This window comes from Lepidochelys olivacea (genome assembly GCF_965140295.1).
Source record: "Lepidochelys olivacea isolate rLepOli2 genome assembly, chromosome: 1".
NCBI lineage: Eukaryota > Metazoa > Chordata > Testudines > Cheloniidae > Lepidochelys > Lepidochelys olivacea.
Window position 1 is genome coordinate 137,519,068 of NC_140411.1, and position 13,537 is coordinate 137,532,604.

The window sequence follows — 13,537 nt, forward strand, 5'->3', positions numbered from 1 at the left end:
TTCACTGTAGCCTTGGAGTGAGAAGCGCTAGCTGCCTGAGAGCAAGATACCTGAAGCAGAGCGGTGCTGGGGAAGGGCAAAGGGAGCTGGGAAGCTCCAGCCTGGTAAACGCCCAGGCTGCAGGCCTTGATGAAGGCCTATGAAAAGGTACTGGGGCTGCAGAAGGGCAGCTCAAGGATAGGCAAAGGCAGCAGGTCCTAACCCCTTGACAATGATGAATGGCCATTACAGACTGCAGTCTGCCCCAGTGAGGCAGAGAGGGGACTAGATGACTACTGGCAGTAGCCACTGAGGTAAGGTGGGTGTAGAGAGTTGGGGGTTCCCCTGGGAGGGGAGACCCGGAGTAAGAGGATACTGCTGGGGCAGAACCCTGAGATAAGGAGTACCAGGGTCTGGGAAGGACACTGGGCCTGAGGCAGGCAAGACACCGGCCAGCAGAGGTCACTCTGAGGCTGGAAAAGAGCTAATTCCCAGAATACCAGCAGGTGGTGCCGCACCGGTGAGTCTTCGCTTCGCTACATATCTATTTGTTACCTCCTCTTGTACCTTGCTCCAGATGTCTCGGGCAACACATCCCTATTCATCACTTCTGTCAAACCTTCTTACCTTGTGCTAATCGTACCTGTGCTAATCTTTTGGAATGTGTTCATATACATATGCAGTGCCTGATACTTCTTAGGAAGTGCCTGTGTTTTAGCAACACTGGACTGTAGGCCATACTTACAGAATGGGAGACTTTATCGTGGGAAGCAGTAACTCAGCTGAATATAATCAGCTGAACATGAACTCCCAGTGTAATGCTGTGGCCAAAAGAGACAGTGTGATCCTGGGATGCATAAACAGGGGAATTGAGTAGGAGTAGAGAGGGTATTTGGCACTGGTATGACCACTGCTGGAATACTGTGTCCAGTTCTGGTGCCCACACTTCAAGAAGGGTGTTGATAAATTGGAGAGGGTTCAGAGAAGAGCCTTGAGAATGATTAAAGGGTTAGAAATCATGCCTTATAGTAATAGACTCAAAGAGCACAATCTATTTAGCTTAACAAAGAGATGGTTAAGGACTGACTTGATTATAGTCTATAACTATATACCGAGGGAACAAATATTTGATAATGGGCTCTTCAGTCTATTAGAGAAAGGTATAAGATGATCCAGTTGCTAGAAGTTGAAGCTAGACAACTTCAGACTGGAAATAAGACATGCATTTTTGACAATGAAGGGTGATTAATCTTTGGAACAATTTACTAAGGGTTGTAGTGGATTCTCCATCATTGAAAAATTTTAAATCAAGTTTGGATGTTGTTCTAAAAAATGCTCTAGGAATTTTTTTGAAGATGTTCTATGGCCTGTGGTATACAGGAGGTCGGACTTGATCACAGTGGTCTCTTCTGGCATTGGAATCTATGAAAAGCATTGAGAGAAAGACGCCTTCATGGGTTGAGATACCTTTTCTCATCTTCAGTACTTGTTCACATTTGTATGACAATTTTTTTTTTTTTTCCAAAATCTGTTTCAGGTTGAACGTTGTGCACAATTAAAGATCCAGCTGTTAGACTATGAAACTACTATCAGAAAGCTAAATGTACAGGTTGAAGATTTGAAATTGCAGCTGAAGCAAACACAGACAGGTTTGTAGTATTTATTAGATGTTTTTAAACTGACTTTATAAAGGATTTTTCATTTTTGCAAACATTTCCAATGGCTTGAAAAGTAGTTCAGATTGTGAGGGCTCAGTCTGTAACTGATAATTGCATTCCAAAACTAAAAAAAAGTTAAGGTTGTGATGTCACAAATGTAGCTACCTAAGACATCATTTATAAAACTCAAGCCTTTAAAAGCAAGGAAATGAATATTTATGGATATAATAAATCTTGCACTGTCAAGATAAACATTCCTAATAAACATAGGGAAATGAATATTCCGTAACAAAACCATCTAATTTCTAACTCATTAATTGTATTTTAATGTATTATGTTTTATCTCTTGTCTTTAGAATATGAATTATTTTCTTTTAAATAATACTTTTATTTTACCAATAAAATCTGTTATGCCTTTTGTGGTGGTGGTGATAATTGCATCTAGTTTAATATAAAAAGTAGGGCTGTCGATTAATCATAGTTAACTCATGATTAACTCAAAAAATTAATTACAATTGAAATTTATTAAATATTTTGGATGTTTTTCTACGTTTTCAAATAAATTGATTTCACTTTGTATTCTGTGTTGTAGTGCTCACTTTATATTTTTTATTACAAATATTTGCACTGTAAAAATGATGAACAAAATGAAATAGTATTTTTCAGTTCACCTCATGCAAGTACTGTAGTGCAATCTCTTTATCATGAAAGTGCAATTTAAAATGTAGGTTAACTGCACTCAAAAACAAAACAGTGTAAAACTTTAGAGCCTACAGTTCCACTCAGTCCTACTTCTTGTTCAGGCAATTGCTAAGAGAAACACGTTTCTTTACATATACAGGAGATAATGCTGCCCACTTCTTAATTACAATGTCACCTGAACAGGCGTTCGCATGGCACTGTTGTAGCTGACATCGCAAGAGATTTATGTGCCAGATGAGCTCAAGATTCATATGCCTCACATGTTTCGGCCATTATTCCAGAGGACATGCTTCCATGCTGAAGACTCTGGTTAAAAAAATAATGTGTTAATTAAATTTGTACCTGAACTCCTTGGGGGAGAATTGCGTGTGTCCTGCTCTGTTTTACCTGCATTCTGCCATATATTTCATGTTATAGCAGTCTCGGATGATGACCCAGCACATGTTGTTCATTTTAAGAAAACTTTCGCTGCAAATTTGACAAAATGCAAAGAAGATACCAATGTGAAGTTTCTAAAGATAAAGCTACAGCACTCGACCCAAGATTTAAGAATCTGAAGTGCCTTCCAAAATCTGAGAGGGATGAGGTGTTGAGCATGCTTTCAGAAGTCTTAAAAGAGCCACGCTCTTATGCAGAAACTACAGAACCCAAATAATCAAAAAAGAAAATCAGTCTTCTGCTGGTGGCATCTGACTCAGATTATGAAAATGAACATGCGTCAGTCCACACTGCTTTGGATTGTTATCAAGCAGAACCCATCATCAGCATGGATGCATGTCCCCTGGAATGGTGGTTGAAGCATGAAGGGACATATGAATCTTTAGAGCCTAGAAGTCCAGATATTTACATGCCAAATGCACTAAAGTTTGACATTGTTTTATTGAATGCAGGGGTTTTTGTACATAATTCTACATTTGTAAGTTCAACTTTCGTGATAAAGAGATTGCACTACTGTACTTGTATTAGGTGAATTGAAAAATACAGTTTATTTTTTTTACAGTGCAAATATTTGTAATCAAAAATAATTATAAAGTGAGTGCTGTACACTCTGTATTCTGTGTTGTAATTGAAATCAATATATTTGAAGATGTAGAAAACATCCAAAAATATTTAAATAAATGGTATTGTGTCATTAACAGCGCGATTAATGACGATTAACTTTTTTAATTGTGTGATTAATCACGATTAATTTTTTTAATCACACGATGGCCCTAATGAAAAGCACATAATATTTTTTGATGAAATAATGTTTATACTGCATGTCAACTGTCATTTGAAGCTGATCAGTGTGTCATGGTGTCATTTTGTAACTTTTGTTTTTTACTATTATTTCATGATTAACTCTTTACTTCGCTAGTGGAAGGCACAGTACTGACTTATTTTGGGTCAGAGATAAGGTTGTTGTGATTAAACAAACTTTTCTTTGTATTTGATAAGAATACTTTTATTATGCAATATGTGTTGACCTCTGACAAAGTTACTTCTCTACGGATGGTATTTGCAGATATTTCTGGTGTGTTTTCTTAACCTAGAAGTACTAACACTGAGACAGTTAACACATGCAATATAACTGATTTTGGGTAACAGTTTTTTCTTTTAATCTTTAGTGGAAGGGAGTCACCTTAAACTTTACAGTGAAAGCAATATCTTGGTGTTCTGTTGTTTTGATTTTGTTGTTTTAATAGACTAATATATTGGGTATCTAACTAAGCATTATGAGGGCATGCCCCTGTTCCCATTGAAATCAGTGGCACATGACTGGGCTCTAACAGTTTGCAAGTTTAATTAAATTAATTTTGTTTTGCAGCTGTTTTTAGTAATGTGTGTTTGGATTCTATATATATTATATATATATCAGTTAACCATTCATATTTTTGTCTCAATTAAAAATAGCAGAAACAATACTTATTTTTTTAGGCTGACAGCCTGCATGCCATGTTTCACTTTGATATAATTTAAAACAGACAAGTTATAAACCATTGAAAAATGGGGTTGAGTGGCTTACTAGAGCTGCTGTCATCAAGTGTCATTGCATTCTATGGAATTGTCTGATAAGTGTGTATTATTAAGGTGCAGTGATAACTGAAGTAGTAGCAGAAAATATGAAACTTTTTTCTGATTTTATTTTTTGTCTCAATTTGATCTAAATATTAATTTCTGTAAACATAAATCATTGATAACTTGCAACTGTAAGCAGCAACATCAAATGTAGTTGAATACAACTTTTTATTTTTAATGGTTATGATTTACGTTTCAAATGAAAAACCCTTGTATTTAAAATCCACTGTCATCAATTTCTCATCTGAATCATGTGACTAAATCATAATTCAAATAATTTCTTCTGATTTTTCCTGAAATTCATGGGTGCTTTTTTCTTTCTGTCTCTGTGTGTGAAATTTTTACTTACTTAGTTCTAGAGAATGAAGTGTATCGGAATCCCAAACCTTCTCTTGTTGATCGTTCTGTCGTTGACTTCACTGGTGATAGGATTGTACCTCATGACATTTATGTAGATGGTGTTTTCTTGAAGAACCGGGCTGTTACTGATATTGTTGTGGCGGATGATGTTCCAAACGTTGGTTATCACCAGCATTCTCGGACCTGCAACTCTTCTCCAGATTCTGACCTTGAATTTGTCGCCAAAACCAAAGCTAGGATAAAAGAACTAGAAAAAGAGGCAGAGTATTTGGAAGAGGCCTACAGAAATTACCAGCATAGAGTCATTCAAGGTGCAGTTGCAAGCAGGACACCAACAACGTCCCCTCTAGCTTTACGAAATGCTGTTAGATTCCCTTTGGCTTCTCAACACAGAGTTATGTTCGTAGAAGACAACCTTGGCTCTCAGCATTTCTCTCTTAGCAGTCCGAGAGGTCCAAGATATGTGACACCTGGGCATGATGATGTCTTGAAAAATCATCTAACTACTCCACGAAGAAGAGTCTCTTCCTCCAGACGTCTTTCTTCTACTCCTCTTTCCAAAGTGGAGAGAAACGTCAATAGCCATATACTTCCAGAAGGTAAACCATTACTGCTTCTTTGTGGTGGTGTTTTTCTAGTAAGATTCCATTAGGAAACTTAAAATTGAGAATCTTTTGTACGTTTATCACCTGTTTAAGGGCAAGAGAAAGCTATAGGCAAAATATGATAAGTGAATTAGAAACTAAGCCTTTGAAAGCAAGTGTTTTAGAAGTGTGTGTGGGGGTGTGTGTCAAACCTACTGCCCTTAATTTAAGCAGTTTTTTAAATGGATAATTAGAGTATGCCCATATGATCCACTCTAGCTGTGGTAATCAGTGTTTTATTCAAAAGCAGATCCTAAGTGTAACTCTGCTTGGAAGATTAACTGGGATTTCACAGCTGCTGTAAACCTCCCTGCATAGCCTCATCTATTTATATAGTCAGTGGAGTTGCATGGGCAGTAATGGAGGGCAGAATTAGACTCGGCTTATTTGGGCTGCTAAAATGGTTCATTGTCTGTTTTGAAAATCTGAATGACTATAGTTCCCCTCTTTGTTGTTTTTTGTAAACAATGTCTAATGTTTGCTCCTGTTACTGTGACATTGCTTCCACACATTGGTGAGCAATTGTGAATTACAGGAAGATGGCTTTTAGATTCTGGGCATGATTGGAACATTGTGTTTTCTGTTAATGTTGCAGTACCCTATAATTGTAATTTCAGAAATGTGTTTTAAAAAAAGAAATCTAATATTTCTTCTTCAAGTAGATGTAGTTATGTCTTCCACTTAGGTGTGTGCCTACCCAGCTCACCAGAGCTGGAGAATTTTGCCTAGCAGTACCCATAGATGGCGGCACTTGCGCTTCGTGCCTATAGCCCCTCCCCTGGCTATATGAGGTGGTGCCACCCCGACCCCTCTCAGCTGCTTCTTGTAGCCCGTGGCTGGAGTCAGAGCTCTGTGTGGTTCCTAATCTCACAACCTCTTTATTTCTTAGTGACTTTTCTAGTTGTATATAGTTAATTAGTACCTTTAGTTTAGTGTTAATTACCTTTCATTTAAGTATTTCCCTGGTGATGCCTTCACCGAGGTTTAAACATTGTCTGTTGTGTAGGGGAGCAATCCCCAACAATGATGCTTGCTGTGCTTAGGCAAAGTCCGCGTTGAGCAGTGCTGGTTGATTTGCAAATCGTTCACAAAATGGACTCAGATGGCCTTCATCCTCAGGGATCTTCATCTAAAGCAGCACCTGCTTGAACAGGCTATGCAGCCATCATCATCACTGAGATCTATGTTTGCCCTCATGTTCTGAGAGTGCTGCAGCTTCATGTTCTGGAACTCATGCTTCTCCAAAGAGATGGAGGAATCGCTCCTCATTGAGTGTGCTGAGGAAAAGGTCGCATAAGACTGATTGAGATTTGCTTCAGATCACGTGAGGACTCGTCTCTCTCCTCCCAAAGGAGCATGATATGAATGCTGGAGTGTGGGAGGGAGCAGGTCCTGTCAACTGGTCGCTAGTATCACTCAGGAAGGTCAGAAACCCCGTACTGTTGACTCTGGTTCCGGCCCTGGGGCGTCTGTTGAGTCCAGTACCAACAAAGGCGATGCTGGCACCGGCTGTTTCCAGATCAGGTGGCAATGGACCTCATCTTCCTTTCTGTCCCAACCTTTCCCTTGGTCCAGGACTTTGCCAGGGCTGTATCGTTTATAGCTCTGTTGGGCTGCTGAACCTGTGGATCTGTTGGCATCGCACTCAGTGTTTCCCTTCCATGGTCACTGGAAGCAGGGCCGGTACCGGGCTCAGTACTGGCATCAGGAACTTCTTTGGCACTCTTGTTGTCGATGCCACCAATGTTACTGGGGTGGTACTCACTGCTCTCCACTTTGGCACCATCAGTCAACTTGGTACTGCTGCCAACATTGGGATCAATACTGCTTCTGACACCAGAAATGTTGGGAGGCATATTTGGTGTTTGTGGTACTGTTTTCACTGTTGGTACCAGTTCCCTCTTCGTTCTCCACTACAGTTGAGTCTGACTGGTTGCTCGCACCCTTGTGCTGGCTCCACCTTTATCCCCTGAAACCTGGGACTCCTTGACATCCAAGTCGGGATCTTCTTCCACTCTATCTCTCCATTGCCTGACCTGCATTGGTGGCCATTCATGGAGCATTATGGGTACCAGGATTAGCACTGGTCTTGTGGTTGGGACGGTGTCTCCTGGCCTGGCGCATATGGGCCACCGATGTTTAACCCATACTAGTGGCCTCTATGGAATCTGTGGGCTGCTTCTTGGTCATGGAAGTCCCACTTCTCATCTTTCTGTAAAGCAAAATCACTGGGCAGGTGTGGCTGTAACCATCGGTCTGCCACAGGCCCAGGCACTGGTGATCTTTCCCCTCATGGAGCCTCCAGAGTCATCCCATTAGGACTGTCAATCCTGGAGCAAGCTCTGGCTCTGGCACAGTTAACCGCTTCCTCTTTGTCCCTAAACGATTCTGAAGTGCCTGGCTCTTCCTCCCCTTTGGCATCGGAGGATTTCAGGGTGTACCTTTTGCGGCACATAGCTGCTTCCCTGGGTATTCAAGCCAAGTTTCTGCAGGAGAACACACGTAGGTTGTTGTATATCCTGCAGCCTCCCTGTTAACGATGCACTCCTATAGCCTGCTGAGGTTCTCTGGAGCATGCCAGCTTTGATACAGCCTACTGTGGATCGCATGGAGAACCGTTGCTTTGTTTCAGTGCAGGCATTTGAAGGTTTTTACTCCCATCTGACCACAAATTCTCTCGTCGTAACCACAGTGAACTATAGCGGCTAGCAGGGCATATTCAAATCCACTCCCAAGGTTAAGGACTCTAAACAGATGGACCTGATAGGTAGGAAGACATACACCTCCTGTCTATGCGTGTTGCAGATGCGTGTTGCTAACCGTCAGGCATAGTTACCCTAAAATTTAGATGCTAATTAAATTACCTACACATTTGTCTAATTTATCAAAAAGGGTAAACAGGGTTGTGGAACTGCCAGAGTATTACCAGGGGGCTTGTCTCTGACCCGCAGAGGGCTTCCCAGAGCAAGCTAGTCTTGCTAACCCTAGAAAGGACACAGATACAGCCTTCTGCTCAAGAATAGACACACAAGCAGTAATTCTTTGAAAACTGAAATAATCGTTTATTGAAGCAATTAGGTATTTACAGAAAAACAAGAAGAAATGAAAAGGAGTACTTGTGGCACCTTAGAGAGACTAACATTTGAGCATAAGCTTTTGTGAGCTACAGCTCACTTCATCGGATGCATGCAGTGGAAAATACAGTGGGGAGATTTTATATACACAGAGAACATGAAACAATGGTGTTACCATACACACTGTAACGAGAGTGATCAGGTAAGGTGAGCTATTACCAGCAAGAGAGGGAAAAAACCTTTTGTAGTGATAATCAAGGTGGGCCATTTCCAGCAGTTGACAAGAATGTGCGAGGAACAGTGGGGGGGAGGAGAGGAGGAATAAACATGGGGGAAATAGTTTTACTTTGTGTAACGACACATCCACTCCCAGTCTTTATTCAAGCCTAATGTAATGGTGTCCAGTTTGCAAATTAATTCCAATTCAGCAGTCTCTCATTGGAGTCTGTTTTTGAAGTTTTTTTGTTGAAGAATTGCGACTTTTAGGTCTGTAATCGAGTGACCAAAGAGACTGAAGTGTTCTCCGACTGGTTTTTGAATGTTATAATTCTTTACGTCTGATTTGTGTCCATTTATTCTTTTACGTAGAGACTGTTCGGTTTGGCCAATGTACATGGCAGAGGGGCATTGCTGGCACATGATGGCATATATCACATTGGTAGATGTGCAGGTGAACGAGCCTCTGATGGTGTGGCTGATGTGATTAGGCCCTATGATGGTGTCCCCTGAATAGATATGTGGACACAGTTGGCAACGGGCTTTGTTGCAAGGATAGGGTCCTGGGTTAGTGTTTTTGTTGTGTGGTGTGTGGTTGCTGGTGAGTATTTGCTTCAGGTTGGGTGCTGTCTGTAAGCAAGGACTGGCCTGTCTCCCAAGATCTGTGAGAGTGATGGGTCGTCCTTCAGGATAGGTTGTAGATCCTTGATGATGCGCTGGAGAGGTTTTAGTTGGGGGCTGAAGGTGATGGCTAGTGGCGTTCTGTTTTCTTTTGTTGAGCCTGTCCTGTAGTAGGTAACTTCTGGGTACTCTTTCGGCTCTGTCAATCTGTTTCTTCATTTCAGCAGGTGGGTGTTGTAGTTGTAAGAATGCTTGATAGAGATCTTGTAGGTGTTTGTCTCTGTCTGAGGGGTTGGAGTTCTCTGTGTATATAAAATCTCCCCACTGTATTTTCCACTGCATGCATCCGATGAAGTGAGCTGTAGCTCACAAAAGCTTATGCTCAAATAAATTTGTTAGTCTCTAAGGTGCCACAAGTACTCCTTTTCTTTTTGCGGATACAGACTAACACGGCTGCTACTCTGAAGAAGAAATGAGTAAAGCATGAAAAAACATAATAGAATTACAGTTTAAAATCAAGCGGCACAGCAAATAAGACACAGACTATATAACATATAACAATGTAACCATTCACTTAACACTATTTGACTTTTAACATTTAACATCCAATAAGTGCTGGCCAAGCGACTACTGGATGGTTATGGGTTATGGGTTATCTCACTCAGAGCACTGGCATCCACCTTTATTTACAGGCAAAACCCACACATTCCTTGGTAGTGAATAGAAGACTACACTTGCTTCTACTATTCTTATGACTCTCCGAATCATCAATAGGGTCCTTCTGATCTGTCAAAAAGGAAGCACTGTCTGCTTGTGCTTAATATTGTCTGCCACAGGAGAGAGACACTACTACTGAGGCGAAAGCTGCCCTCCGGTGACAGATACGGAAGCCTGCTGGTCGCTGCGGCTGTTCGGTAGCTGCTGCTGGCGAAGACTGCTGGCTGAGTTGCTATGGCAGCCGTTGCCAGGACAACCTCAGGGTTCTACTGCTGCTTCTGCTTCTTCTCAGGTAGATGTTTTCCAGATAGCTTTTTTTCTTCGCAGGTGTCTTGCAGCTTCTGCTCTCCTCCTCCAAATCTCAAACCCACTACAACTTCAGCCTGCTGGCTGTCGGCCTTTTATACTGGTTGCTCTTTCAGGCTCAGCCAATCAGCTTCCAGCTTTTCGGCCCCTCCCTATGATGTCACATAGTCATGTGTACTTACATGTGCTTGGTTACGTGTACCTACATGTGATTTCCTGTCTAGCTCTGCCCCCTTATGATGCCATCTTGGACTCTAGGAGGTTCTAGAAGATTCTGCTGAATCATTCCCTATCATTAATGAAATTTTCCACTATGTCATTCAGTATCTTTGAGATGGAATCTTCCACTACATCATCCCTATATCTGCCATTTTGGTCAGCTATGTTGGATTTTCTAAATTTAAACTAATATTAATTTCTACTTAATTAAGGCCTTAATCTTAAAACTAATTACTGTTTTATCCAAACAAAAGTGTCCTGATATTGTCACCACTCTTTTTATGTCCAATTAAGAGAAATGTGTTTTTATGATATTTAAACTCCTTCCGAGGTTTTTCTGCAAGATTCTATCAGGGTGCTGCCAGGTATCCAAGAACATTCAGCATAAGAATCTCTCACTGCAGCATTGCCGTCCAAATATGACTTTGTGAACTGGCTGGCTTTGTCTAAGTTTGTGGACCAGCTGCCCGAATCCTCCAGGAAGGAATTTCAGACATTTATCACAGAAGGCTGCTTGGTGGCTAAAACTTCGTTGCAGTCCACACTGGATAACACAGGTACTTTGGCCAGAGTGATGGTGTCAGCAGTAACTATGAGAAGGGCATCCTGGCTACAGAATTTGGACGTTACTCCGAATGTGCAACAGGTGATAGAGGATTTGTCTTTCAACGGCCGAGTTCTTTTCTTGGATAAGATAGATGAGAATCTGCACTCCTTCAAGGACTCGAGGGCTACCCTGTGGTCCTTGGGGTGTACATGGTGGCAGTACAGGGACACAGCTATGGTGGTCAGCAGCAGCAGCAGTATAGTCCACAGAGAGCATTTGGGCAGCCTTTCCCCTGAGACAGCGGGATTACCCCAGAAGGGCATAGGTCCCAGAGGAGGAGGCATTCAGGTCCTGGGTTTGACCAGTCAACATGCCTTCTCCCGGTGCCCCCCAAGCAGTCATTTTGACTCCTTCATCTGGAGCAGTGTACCAGTTGTCACTCCCTTCTCCCCATCCCCTCTGTTTGGGGACAGGCAAACTCGCTTTCACAATGCTTGGGGCTTGATCACCACTGACAGCTGGGTCCTAAGCACTGTCAGATTAGGCTATGTCATCCAGTTCCTTTCCTTCCCTCCTCCCCGTCCCTCTTCAGAGACCCTTGTCACGAGTTACTGCTCCTTGACCAGGTTCGCTTTCTACTGGCTTTGGAAGCGATGGACGAGGTTCTACTAGAACATCGGGATAAGGGCTTCTATTTCCAGCACTTTCTGGTGCCCAAACCCAAGGGAGGGGTAAGACCCATTCTCAATCTTTGTGGCCTCAACAAATATATCACATAAATGAGGTTCTGAATGGTCACGCTATCGACTATCTGCCCCGCATTATTTCAGAACAACTGGTTAGTAGCTCTAGATCTTCAGGCTGCCTATTTTCACGTGGTGATTTTGCTGAACCACAGAAAATTCCTTCAATTCGTCATAGTGAAACACCGTTTTCAGTACACTGTGCTCACATTTGTCCTGTCTTTTGCCGTTTTGTTTTTACCAAATGTATGCTGTCACCCATGCCTCAGGAATAAAAGAATCCACATATTCCCGTGCACTGGAAGACTGGTCACTTAGGGGCAGGTCCACAGAGGAAGTCCTTTCTCACGTCATTTTTCATTGTGCTTGCTCAACTGTCTGGGTCTCATCCTAAGTACCAGAAAGTCAACTTTGATTCCCACGCAGAAAATCAAGTTCAATCTGGCCTTAATAGACTCTACAAGTTTGAGAGCGTTTTTGCTGACCGACTGTTTTCAGGCGATTCATCACTTTAGCCTCAGTCTTCAGAGTCAGCCTTCCTCCACAGTTTGGCTGTACCTGAGATTCTTGGTCTGCATGTACGCAGGTGGTTCAGTTTGCAAGGTTGTGTCTTTGCCCCCTTCAAATGTGGCTCAGGACAGTTTACCATCTGACTCTTCACTTCTTGGACAGATTGGTCTCTCTTCCTCCATTGGTCCTGAACTTGCAGTGGTGGACGCTTCCCATCGTTCAGCCCTACCAATCAGGTCTGTTGTCACTGATGCCTCCCTGATGTGCTCAGGAGCATATTTGGGATCTCCGAAAGTTCAAGGTCTGTGGTCAGAACAGGAGTCCTAACTGCATATCGATGTGCTGGAGCTTCGTGCCATCTACAATGCATGTCATGCTTTTCTGGACTGTATCAGTATGTGTCAGTGTTTCACATACTTACTGACAATACCACACCATAATTTATTATGTGAACAGGAAGGGGGAGCACACTCCAGGATGCTCTGCCAAGAGGCAATCAGGTTGTGGCATTTCTGCATCGAGGAGAGTATCACTCCGATAGCCAATCTCTTGCCTAGGGTTCAGAATCATCTTGCGGAGCATCTCAGCAGGATTTTTTCCCTGAGTTATGCGTGGTCCCTGAAGACAAGTATCCTCTGGGTCATCGTCTCCATCCTCTGATCTGGGAGCTGGTTGCTCTATGGGACCTTAACACAATCCTAGCGGCTTTAATGGGACGTCTATTCAAGCCTCGGGCATCTTGTTCCTTTCCACTTTTGTGTCAGAAGATTGCGTTCCTGGTAGCGATAACTTCCACAAGGAAAGGAGAGTCTGAGAGTTGCAGGCTCTCGTGGCAGAGACTCATTATAAACAGTTCTCTAAGGACAAAGTGACTTTATGACTATACCCAAAAATATTTTCTAAAGTGGTTTCTCAGTTTCATTTGAACTAGGTGGTATGTTTACCTGTGTTCTTTCCTAAGCCACATTCATCTCTGGAGGAGCATCACTTCCATACATTAGGTGTCAAGCAATGTCTAGCCTTCTATCTGGACAGGACTAAACTGTTTCATGCTTCACTTCACCTGTTTGTGTCACATGCAGATCGTGCAGATCTACGCCTCTTCAGCAGGTACGAGCTCATGCTATGCGAACACAAGCAAGGTCAGTAGGGTTCCTCAGGGATGTCTCGATATTGACATTTG

General features: G+C 42.2%; 1 protein-coding gene across 6 annotated transcripts in view; it reads left to right on the top strand.

Annotated features, from left to right (window-relative positions):
* OFD1 (OFD1 centriole and centriolar satellite protein) overlaps positions 1-13,537 on the top strand; it is a 66,701-nt gene that overhangs the window by 24,718 nt on the left and 28,446 nt on the right. For 5 of the 6 annotated variants that reach the window (XM_084610622.1, XM_084610617.1, XM_084610618.1 and 2 more), the window contains exons 15-16: positions 1,517-1,628; positions 4,751-5,356. In XM_084610622.1, the coding sequence (XP_084466748.1) occupies positions 1,517-1,628; positions 4,751-5,356 (718 nt within the window). The remainder of the gene's footprint in view (positions 1-1,516; positions 1,629-4,750; positions 5,357-13,537) is intronic. The other variant, XM_084610619.1, reaches the window with a different exon arrangement.